At 40.7% G+C, this 12,551-nt stretch overlaps 1 protein-coding gene across 3 annotated transcripts in view; it reads right to left on the bottom strand.

Annotated features, from left to right (window-relative positions):
• Nucleotides 1-12,551, bottom strand: part of LOC138798719 (heparan-alpha-glucosaminide N-acetyltransferase-like) — a 222,682-nt gene that overhangs the window by 122,686 nt on the left and 87,445 nt on the right. For all 3 annotated transcript variants that reach the window (XM_069979277.1, XM_069979278.1, XM_069979279.1), the window contains 2 exons: nucleotides 10,648-10,678; nucleotides 8,527-8,687 (listed from right to left, as the gene is read on the bottom strand). In XM_069979277.1, coding sequence (XP_069835378.1) covers nucleotides 8,527-8,687; nucleotides 10,648-10,678 — 192 coding nt within the window. The remainder of the gene's footprint in view (nucleotides 1-8,526; nucleotides 8,688-10,647; nucleotides 10,679-12,551) is intronic.

The raw sequence follows: 12,551 nt of genomic DNA, 5'->3' as shown, positions 1-12,551 counted from the left end.
CCGAACCACAGGCTGCAAAAAAAAAGAAAAGAAAAAAAGGCTCCCTTATGATAGTGAACTGTGATTTACTCTGAAATGCTGCGACATTTCAAAGGAATCACAGTTGTAATAATGTTTAGGAACAGGGCTTAAAGTTACTGAGGGTGAGATCTATGAAGTGTAAAATCCCACGCATTATAAGCAAGTGGTAGACTGACTCAAGGGTGGCCTATGGCACAGATGAATGTGACGTCGATATTCAAAATCCAAGTGGAAAAAAAAACTATTTAAAATTCTTTCTAAAGTCAGTGAGATACTTTGTCCAAATGGCTACAAATTTTATAGAAAATGTTCAAGGATATCTTGATTATAGTTAAACTAGGGTTCCTGGGGTCTAACAATGTGATTTATTATAATGGGGCCACCCTTCATGTACGTAGAACAAGTATCTTAATTACATAGTAATCTTGGCTATTGTTTTTTGCGCACCCTGGACATATTATCAGTAAGCTCTAAGGTCTCATGGACCTTCACTCTATGTTATCAATACATTTTTGGGCAACGTTTTATGGCTCAAAAAAAACAACCAATTATTTTTAAGCTGAAGACATTTGAAACTTTGAGACTTTTTTTTTCTTTGCTTATGGGGCATTTTTTCACCCTGAAAATATGGCCATTTCTTGACATATTTTTATGGGCTAAAATACCTCCAAAATCAATAGCAAAAATAAGTTTGTATTATACTATGTACACGGCAAACAAAAACTAAAGGGGCATCAGGCGCTTCATGTTACTGCAATAAAATTGATATCTGTGGGAACAAAGGGAGGTTTACTACTAAGTTAAAAAAAAAACTTATTTCAGGACACAAATGTCAATAGTTGGGCACTTTTCCATTCCAAATAAGAGTCTATAAAACATATTGAGAACATAGCCTTAGTTTTTCATGACGGAAATTGATAACACTTTCACACTATGGAACTTTGTGTCGGTCATTGCCGATAGACATCAAAAAGGTGTCTGATGTCCGTCTATAATCATCATGATCATAATAGATGGATGACATTAGCAAATGTGGGAACAGAGCCTCAAAATGATAGCTCCTCCGAATCTCCACTATCAGCTCCAGCTCTGCTCCACCTCTGGGTTTGGTTTTAAGAGAGCTCCTCCCTTCTGTACCAGCAGATGACTAGTAATGTGCTTTAGGGGATTAGCTGAGATACTCACTAGTATTTAACCCACTCCTTTCTCCATTATAATTGATATCTAAACAGGGAAGGGGGATAGCTTAAAGGAGAAAAAAAAGTCTGGCGAAAATTTTTATTAAAGTGTTGTATTCCCCCCCCCCCCCCCCAAAAGCTATACAAATCACCTATATACACTTATTACAGGAAATGTAATAAGTACTTACTACTGCATCAAGGCTTCACTTCCTGGATAACATGGTGATGTCACGACCTCACTCCCAGAGCTGTGTGGGCTGTGGCTGCTGGAGAGGATGATGGCAGAGGGATGCTCAGTGTCCCTCCAGTGCCCTGTGTCCCTCAGTGTCCCCCTGCCATCATCCTCTCCAGCAGCCACAGCCCGCACAGCTCTGGGAGTGTGACATCACCATTTTATCCAGGAAATGAAGCCTTGATGCAGTGGTAAATGCAAGGGAAAAAGCACTTTATAAGCATTTTCTGTAATAAGTGTATATGGGTAATTTGTATAACTTTTGGGGGGAAACACAATACTTTAATAAACATTTTTGCCGGACTTCCCCTTTAACTACTGATCTGAGCCACAATGCCAGCCTCCATCATGCACCTCACGTAGAGGGGTGAGACCTTAGCTGATAAAAGGACATCAGGACTGTGAGTATATTTAAAGTATTATTTGAAGCAACTTTTTCTCTGGCTGGACAACCCCTTTAAGGGACCATTATTTGTTAATACTTTGAGCCCACTGGAGAATGCAATAAACATGTCCTGGAACTCATGGAATAATTTGCCATTGACCATTTGCATAGGTCAATATTCCACCATTAAGAAATTGTACCTCTGATGTAGAGTTCAGCCTCATGACAGTATTGTACTGGATTAACAACATCAAATTATTTATATGCAATTACAGGAAAAATGCTTCCCGCAGCTATAACATCCTGGCTGTCAATATTTATGGCGATTAATATTTCTAAGCATCTAGCAATTCAGCATAATACGTATAGTGCAGCTTAAGCAACAGTAGGAGAAGGACAATGTGAGTGTCATGTACATAATGTGTAATTTAGACTTGCTGACCAGGGTCTGCAAGGATGCTAGTATAGGACTAAATTTGAAGTTTTTTTTTTACGTTGTTAAAGCAGTCCAGTCAGCTGCACTATGAAGAAAAGCCTATACCATGCGGAAATACTTAAAACCTAGAAGACCAAGAACCTGTGAACCATGATCAGCATAATGAACTATATGTAATATTAAAACAACGTTTTTCTAAGTGACGGTGGCCATATCTTTACTGTCCACTGCAAGTCATTACTACTTCACGGCCTCTGTCATTGCAGGAGTTCTTGCCTTTACTGCTCTCTACCATGCTTGAGTCCATCCAAACCCAGAAGTCTCGATATTTAGTTACCGGTGGCTGAAGAAGTTGGATGCGGCTCTAAGGCTGTCTGGAAAACATGGATCTAGTCATAGGCCATAGGCTGTATCCATGCTCTATAGGACTCCCTAAGGCTGCATCCAACTTTTTCAGCCACTGGTAATCAAATGCTGAGATTTCTGGGTTAGGACAGACTCGCGCATGCTCCAGTTGTGCTAATTTCTAGTATTTAACCTTAGGTGGGGTCCAGAATGGGGACCTGGGTCATGTTCTATAGGCACCTTTGCAACTGACTTTTTTTTTATTGCTGATCTGTTTCATATAGTAGACAGGGGAGAGAGAAACTTGAAGGGCATCTCAAACAAGTTTCTCTATTTCATGTAACTTATTGTATTTCATCATTTTTAAGGATTCAAATATTTGGTTTGTTAGTTCTATTCTGTGGTAGAATGATTTTTGTCAGAGATTATTGATTATCCAGTATAGATCAGCTCTTGCTTTACCTCTATAAGCTTGAATACAGCCGGGAGAAAGATACACACAACTGTCATATGATGCAATCCTGACATACAAGCATGTCACTTAATTTTATACCACAGAGTAAACATAATTAATGCAAAATCCTGGATATGACAGTTACCAAGTGCAATCTACCCAGTAGCTGGGAGAAAAGGGAAGGAAGATAGGGGAAATAGCTCACAATTAACTAAATTGACGTATTTTTGATATTTCATAATTTCCTCTTATTATATACAGTGGTACCATGGTTCTCGAACTTAATTGGTTCCGGAAGGCAGTTTGAGAACCAAGCAGTTTGGAAACCGAGCAGTTTCTTCCCATAGGGAATAATGTAAATGTGATTAATTGGTTCCAGCAGCCACCAATAACTACCTACAATACTCATTTATTACACTGATAAGTGCTCAGTATAATCACTACAGTACAGTGCAGAACAGCACTATATACTGTACAGGACATTAAACATAAGAAATGTTCATCAGAACCAGCAATTATAGTACAGTAGTCACCAACTCCTCACCCATCCTTTACTGTATAGCATCCCCCCCATCCAAGCACTGTAATGTATGGTGTTGGAGATGGTGTTGCACTGCCTGTACTACTACTGCACTGTATATGCACTCCAGCAGTCTTATACAGCACTGTACTGTATGTGAAGCCTCACAACTGCTTAACTCTCCAGGTACAACCCACCATCCACGCTCGCAAAAACGTTCGAATAACGTTCGAAAACCGAGCAAAGTTCGAATTCAAAACACTACTTCCTGGTAAATTTTTGAGCTCCAAAGCGTTCGAAAACCGAGGTATTACTGTATATGTCAAGGATATAATTCTGCAAAGTCTGTGAGTTTGGGCAATTTCCTTTGTTCCCAGACCCCTTTGACTCTCACTTTCCTTACATTCTGTGTAAAAGGTGTTATTAGTTAAAGGAGAAGTCCGGCAAAAAATTTTTTTAAAGTATTGAATTGACCCCGAAAATTACAAATGACCAATTTACACTTTTTGCAGGAAATACTTATAAAGTGCTTTTTTCTCTGCACTTACTACTGCATCAAGGTGTCACTTCCTGAATAACATGGTGATGTCACTTCCTGGATAACATGGTGATGTCACTTCCTGGATAACATGGTGATGTCATGACCCGACTCCCAGAGCTGTGCGGGCTGTGGCTCCTGGAGAGGATGATGGCAGGGGGACACTGAGGGACAGAGGGCACTGGAGGGACACTGAGCATCCCTCTGCCATCATCCTCTCCAGCAGCCACAGCCCACACAGCTCTGGGAGTCGAGTCGTGACATAACCATGTTATCGAGGAAGTGACATCACCATGTTATCCATGCTGTTAAAGTCCCATATAGTTATTTAAATGCATGAAAAAGAACATGGAAAACCTGGAAATCCTGTTAGAGCTGCTCCGGCTTTCAGTTAATAATAAGTAAAAGCAATAATACAGGAATAATTTGAAAGTTGACAACTGAGTGAATGTTACAGTAAATACATTATGAGAAATAATATTTATCCTCCCTCCAGTACATTCCGGACATAACGTCTCAGCTCTCGCATGACTAATGCCCATTAAGTGTCAGTTTCTGCAAATTAACTGGGAGAAAACTGAATGAGCTCAAATGGGTTTGAAAACAATGGAGACTAAAATAATTCAGTAATGGAGAAACTCTCACATAATAAATAAGGCCAATATTTAAAGGGGTAATCCCACAATTCTGATCATGTTTCATTGTCTTCTTCTGTTAAAATAAAAAAATGTTGTCAACTACGAGTAGCTACCAAAAATGAGTTGCTCCAGCTTTCACCTGACATCCCCCCACCACACAAAAAAAAATAATTTCCCTGATAGGAGTTTGTTTTTATCGGGGATACATCCTTTAGTAGTTTTTTTGGCTGAGGATGAGCAGTTTACATCTGCCCATCTTCTATAGTGGGTGCGCTTTTATTTCTTAGAGTGAGGATGTGCATGCGTGGTCCTGTATGTCATACTCACTGTATAGGCCGTACGGTTTACCAGCTGCTATCAATTTATAAGCAGCTCCTTGGCTCTCCTTAAAACTTTATACAGGACAGTAGGGGAAGACATGAGTGACATTTGATGGTTTAAAAAAAATAGCCCTGCACCATGGCTCTCTCAGTAAGAATTGCTTCTGTTGTCAGTAATAGCACAGAAATGGCACAGAGTATATTTTACAATAGTCACAAAGGTCAGCAGTGCACAGGGAGTCTGGAAGAAAAGCTAGATACTTGTGGGAAATGTAGTTTCCCACAAGCAACCGTCACATACTAAGAGACTGGCCACTTTACACCAGAAAAGAGAAAGAGACACAGAGGAATTGGAGAAGAAAGACATTTTTCTGGTGTTTTTTGGTGCCCCCCCCCCCCCCTTCAAGGAGCTTCATAAAATTGGTTTCCATAGTTGAAGAGTTGCACATTCTAGTCTAAAGTCCAAAATCATGAAACACAATGCCAAGCTTCAGCTGTGGTGTAAGCACCCTGCCATTACCTTTACTAGTCTGTTAACTGGCTATTTGTCTCCATCATTAATGCTTGATGATGGTATCTGACCAATTTTTTTTTATGTAATTTTTAAAAGTTTTTACAAAGTTGTCAGGAAGCAAGTCTAACCAGTGCTAGGTCTTTCACTGGAGACCAGAGCTCTTAAGGCTCCACTGTATGCAGTGGAAAAAACAGCACCAAATAGTATTGTCATTGTTGAAAAATACGCTGAGGTTACACTCAGTGTCGGACTGGGGTATCTGGGGCCCACCAGAGGAAATGATCACCAATAAAGAACCAGTGAGAAACTACATTTCAATCAGTGTTAGTGCAGGTTGGGGGCCCACCGGAGGATCCTCCAGTCCTCCGGTGAACCAGTCCGACACTGGTTACTGCATTCATAACAAAAATAGGCTAAGGCCCCTATATATCTGGAAATCTATCCGGATTTCTTATCAGAAAATCTATTGGGTAAGGATATCCTTCAGGATTTTTCCAAAAGGGTGTCTGTGTTGTAAATTGGTCTGGAAATTATAGGACATGTCCTATTTTTGTCCAAAACTCAAGCACGGAGACCTTATAAAACCCTAGATACATGCAACTTCATGCGACATCATGTAACTCTCCCATCATTACTATTTATTTACTTAACCCCTTCCCCCAATATGACGTACTGGGATGTCATAAAAAGCAGTGCCAGAATGCATCATGACGTCCCAGTACGTCATGCTTTCCCTGCCTCCCCCTCTGTCCCTAGATGAGATCAGGCAGCACACAAAGTGAAACACAGCCTCCTCCTGCCGCCACTGGCCGCACGGGGAGCAGTGCTCCCCCCGGACAGTTAACCCCATAGACGCCGCGGTCGATGCGACCACAGCGTCTATGGGGAGATTCACCGTTTTCAGCTGATAGGGCGGCGGCAGGAGGCTGCAGCACATTGCTTCCTCCCGCCGTCCCTGCAATAATCCTTCTCCCAGGCCCCGCTACCTTCTGCCTGCCCCGATCCAGCTCCCCCTGTCGCCCGCTCTCCCTGATCCAGCTCCCCCCGTTGCCCGCCCCGATCTAGCCCCGCCGCCACCCCTCTTGCCCCGATGCACCTCCCCCGTTCCTCCGCCCACACCGATGCAGCTCCCCCGTTCCCCCGCCCACCCCAATGCAGCTCCCCCATACTCCCAGCTGCCCCGATGCAGCTCCCCAGTACCCCTGCCCGCACCGATCCAGCTCCCCCCCATTCTTCTCCCTTCCCCGGTCCGGCTCCCCCCCCCCCCCCGGGTGGTTACTGCATTATATATCGGTGCTGTACTGCATTATATATATATATACCAAAAGTAAAAAAAACACACAAATACATAAATAAATTAAAACAAATAAATTAAATAATTAATTAAATAAATACATAAATAATTAAAATACAGTATACACATTCCCTATTCCCCTTTATAAATGATCCCCCATAAATAAGATACACATATTTGGTATCACCCGTTATGACCCCGTCTATTAACCCGTTAGATTAATTATCCCACCCGATTAACACTATTCAAAAAATAAATAAAAAAACTAACCAAAATGACAATTTTTTGTTAATCCGTCACCTAAAAAATAAAGATAAACACTATCAAAACGTCCCATGTACCAAAAAGGTGTACCACTAAAAAAGTCAGCTTATGCCGCAAAAAAAAATCCCTCACATAACTCCATTGGCGGAAAAATTAAAATATTACTGCTTTTACAATATGCAAGACACAAACAGTATTTATAGTATAAATGCCATAAACTATAATAAAAGCTTTATAAAATGGATATCACTGTAATCATATCGACCTGACGAATAACGATAACATGTCATATGTGACGTATAGTAAACGGCTTACAAAAAAATTATGAAAAACAGCTGCTAAATTGTGTTTTTTATTCATACCACCTCATAAAAAAATTAAATAAAAAATGATCAGGGTGTCACATGTCCCCCTGAATGGTACCAATGAAAACTTCAACTTGTCTTATACAAATATTTTGGCACCGCAAGGCATCTATGACATGGTATAATGGCTATAAAAAAACTGAAATAAGAAAAGACCCCAAAATTCACCAGGTCTCTGTCATGTCTGCGGCCTGTGGTTGAGTCAGGTGACGCACTGCGGCCACATATGGGGGATTTCTAGAAACATTGGAATAAGGAGAATAAATAGTGAGTGGTATTTCTCAGTTAGTATTTGCTGTGTAAGAGGAAAAAATGGATTAAAATAGAATATCTGCCAAAAAAATGAAAAATTTAAATTTCCCCTCCAACTTGCTTAAATTTCTACGAAACACCTAAAGGGTTAATAAACTTATGGAATGTTATTTTGACTACTTTGAGGGGTGCAGTTTTTACAGTGGAGGGATTTATGGGGATAACTAACATACAGGCCCCACAAATCAACTTCAGAACTGAACTGGTCACTAAAAAAATTGGAATTTGACATTTTCCTGAAAATTTGAAAAATTGCTGCAGAATTTCTGCAGAAGTCCTCTAACATCCTAACAAGTAAAAGGACGTTCACCAAATGACGTCACCATAAAGCAGACATGTTGTAGATGTTGCAGTAATAATTCGTTTATGTGACACGACTATTTTTCTCAGAAAAAGAGAATTTTGAATATAAAGGATTGTAAATTTTTCACATTTTTGCGCAAATGTGTTTTTTTTTTTTACAAAAAACTACTGAGTGTATCAACCAAAATTTACCACAAACATAAAGAGGAATATGTCACGAAAAAACAATCTCAGAATAACCGCGATAATTAAAAAGTATCACAGAGTTATGACTACATAAAGAGAGACAGGTCAGATTTGCAAAATAGGCCCTGGTCATTAAGGCCAAAACAGGCTGCAGAGGCAAGGGGTAAAAAACTCAAAAATGAAATCTAAATCTCTATTTATCAACAGGTATTACTTACATGGACCATCAGCTGGGCCAAAGTTAAGGAAGAAAACTCCAATGGCCATAAGAACACATGTTCTCCACGTCAGTTTACGCACAAGCTGTGAACGATAAATGCCTTTCTTCAACATGGAGCTAAAAGCTAGAGCCACTGAGGTGCCGATGATGAAGACAAACCTGAAAAATATTGATGTTATACTCTTTAAACATATTATACACAAGCAAAACAGTGCAGTAAAGTTACTGGCCAAAAACAAACATCAATCAGCATGATCTGTATTCGTTTGCAGAGCCTTTAAAATGCACTTTTAAATGCGCAGGCGGGTGCACAAACAATCCTTCCTCCTGGCGACTACCAAACTTTTCCATACTTCTTCCCAAGTTCTAAATCTGCTATCTTCTGCTCAAGACACTGAAAGCTGTATCTGAGCTGTTCTCTTGATTGCACTCTGAACTCCCTTTTTCCCCATCTGGGACACTCATGTAAACAGCGTCCCCGACCAGCTATCTATGCACTCTGTATTGCCGACCCCCTCCCAACATCACAGAGTGCAGTGATAGCCAGCCAGGGATGCTGGTCACGTGAGCATCCCCAAAGTGAGGGGGGGGGGGGGGTAGTTCAGAGCGGGCCAGAGAGAACAGCTCATACACACTTTTCTGTGTCTTGAGCAGAAGACAGCAGTCTCTGATCTTGGGAAGGAGACTAATAAGATAATAAAAAGTGTAGAACAGATTGTTAGTCTCCAGGAGGGAGGATTATTGAACAGAAAGACAGACTAGAGACTAAAGTGACTTACACCACATCTATATTGGAGACAGATAAGTAAGAAATACATGGCCTATGAGAAGATGTTAAACGTCTCCAAATTACATTGAAGTAAGCAACTTTCTAAAGTGGCAGGCCTGTCCCTGTAATGTGCGCTTGGATGTTAATGGGTTGTAAAGTGGGTAATAATTTTCCAACTGACCCATTCAATGAACAGCAGTCACATTACTGACTTAATGCTGTTTATTGTATAACCGCAATCATACAGAGAGGACTCATCTCTGGTGTCATATTTGCTCGCAGTCATTAATATGGAAGATGAAAGCTCTGCATTTTTGACATTCTTCTTATCAAGCCCCCCTCAGAAAGTGACTGGCAGCCTTCCCATCTTCATTTGAAAGCAGATCTCTTGGTCCCTAGGAGGTTTGATAATATCCATAGGTCAAGCAAGTGCTCATAAACAGTGCATGACCACAGACTGACTTCTGCTCTGAAAGCAGTTTTACCTTAGTAGCCATACATGTCTAAAAATAATAGGAACTATTCTGTCTATAAGCGGGATCTATGAATCTGAAGAAGCAGACTGAACATACGCAAAATATCTGATTCACATCTGATTCTTGTGAATCATGGCCAATGTGCTTTACCTTACAGACAATGTAAGCAGGATTCCAAGTAACAGAACAGGGATAAAATGTAATCTATATAGCTATATAAGAATAAGTGTTTTTGCCAACTGGGCAACAAAACAAACCTTATTGGGTGGTGAGAGATGAGAGGGAAGCCTTGATTTACCTTTTAGAAACAATGAATCTCTGCCGAACAGAGCAAATGCTTAGCTCTGCCTCCACTTTCTGCATTTTGTCCTGATGTAGACAATAGACAGTATACATACAGCATATTGGAAGGAATGGAGTGGCCAAAACACTTGACATTTTTCTGGGGTAAGGAGTCATTTTTTATTTTTGGAAGTACAAATATGTTAGGAATTACACCAAATAAGCTATCAAGGGAAGTTATTTGAAATGACAGTGATCATTTAAGTAAAAGAAATGTGAATACATAGAGTACTTACAAATAGGATGCTTAACACACAGTAGACACAACTCACCAAAAAATTAACAGGTTGAGGCTATGTTCACACAATGTAATTTTTATGTAAAGAACGGACACTGATTGCAATGGCATCAGTGTCCGTTCTTTACTGCAGGGACGGCATCGCATTGAAGACAATGCAATGCCGCCCGCTGTGTTCAAATATCGTTATGTTCATTCCTTTTCTTTAGAATGGGCATTAAAATAATGTACCTGCCTAATATTTTCAGGCGTATATACTGTGAATAGATGTACATGGTATCGTAGAGCACTTACCATGGCATAACTAAATCTGCAACTGTTAGACCTAAAATAAAAACATAGTATGCAAGAATTAGATTTATTTGTTTTTACAACTAATTTCCTTGAATATTTTGTACTATAAAGGTTTGGGTTGTATTTGTATTGATCGGATTGTATGTAATATGCAACATTGTGAATAAACCGCTTTACTATACTCACTGGATCAGTCAACTATATTCTAGCAGAAGTTTTTTTAATGTGCCATTTATTGTCAGTCAAACAATTTGTGCAAATGAGCAACAAGTGCCTGTCAATCTGTCAATCAAATGCAGGAAGACACAAGTGCAGTAGTCCATAAAAATTGCAATGGAACAAAGGGGAAGATCTTTGGGATTCCTGAGGATTATATTCCTTATGGTCATCATGGTGTGAATTATTATCAGTTGAGGGGCTAGAGGGCTTTAACAGAAAGGCCTCATACTCCTTAGACTGAATTAGAGACATGGAGATGCTGTCTATGTTTAATAGCTGATGATGTTTGGATTGCCATTCTGTTGTGGCTACTTGTGTGGTGTTGCAGCAGCTGCGACCGGTCACTTGCTAGATGGTACTGTGTGACTCCACTGCAAGGGTGGTTGGTCAGTGGAGTATAGCTCAGCCAGATGGTAGGTTGTTGTGACGCCAGTGCTAACTCAGCACACGGGTATGGAGGCACACCTGCTTTTAGTTTTTTTGTGGCTAGCTATACCCTTTCCCTAATGGTCGGTGACCTGCCAGGTTGTGATGGGTCCCTTGGGCACTTATTACGGTGGTCCGGAGTGGAGATATGACCTACCTACCTCACAGAAAGGGGAGATGACCGAAGGACAACGTAACTGATGTGTAGGTGCTGGTATAATTATCACTAAGTCCTGATAGAATAAATAAACTTCCTTTTTACTTAAGAATCTTCTATGATACAAGTGAGCAGTATAATACAATCTGAACTTGACTAGATCTGCACCGAGAACTGTTGAGGCAGAAGTGGAACAGCAGTGCTAGCTTGTTTGCGTGCTGAGAAGAGTAGAGAGAGTTCAGAGGAGTGACGAGGAGTAGGTAGTGATAGTCCCAACACAATGTAGTACTGTGCTCTGCTGGAACTTTAGAAGAAGTAGAATACTTGTAAAAAATACTTGAAAGAAGAAGAATACTTGTGTCCGTGTTTCGATCTTTGTCGCTATACCCCCTTTTGCACTGCAGTGTTGAGTTACCTGTCTTACCAGGGTGATACAAGCCCCAAACCTTGTTACCTGAGTTGATCAAGGTGTCCAAAGTTATCTGTTTGCACCTGCACTGCTAGATAGAGTACGTAGGCTCATGGCTGCTTTGCTCTATCCAGATCAGTTCCTCTACTTTAGGATACTGTCCTGCACTTTTAGAGATGTTCACGATGTGGGTTGAGGTGATCCCTGACTTCTCCTCTCATTAGGTGTTTAGGACTGCATCTTAGGTAGAAGTGTTGTTTTGAGAAAGAAAGTCTCTGTGTTCTCCATAAGCATCTGTACACTACAACTGGTCTGTCCCGGACAGGGAACCTGGCAGAGCCAGGTCCCTAGCTAACTCAGCAGGAATGCCCAGGGGCAGATTAACTTCACCATAGGCCCCGGGCTGTTGACCAGGCCTGGGCCCTTAACCCCACTGTAACTATGGCAGCATTAGTGGGGTGTTCATTGCACAGGAAAGATAATGTCATGATTCCCTAATTTGTGCAAAATTGTGGTAAAAACAGTATTTTGTGCAAATCATGGCAGAACTGTAGCTAGGAGACAATACATCACTGAAAGTCTTTTTGAGTGACATCCAGTGAAAAAACTAGACATCTAGTGACAAAACTACTGACATCTAGTGGCAAAACTTATACATGACTTCATTACCACTTTGCTTTTGAGTTACAGGCT

The sequence above is a fragment of the Dendropsophus ebraccatus genome, chromosome 8 (genome assembly GCF_027789765.1).
Source record: "Dendropsophus ebraccatus isolate aDenEbr1 chromosome 8, aDenEbr1.pat, whole genome shotgun sequence".
NCBI classification, from domain to species: Eukaryota; Metazoa; Chordata; class Amphibia; order Anura; family Hylidae; genus Dendropsophus; species Dendropsophus ebraccatus.
Note: the sequence above shows the minus strand (reverse complement) of the source record. Positions and strands in the feature narration are given on the sequence as shown.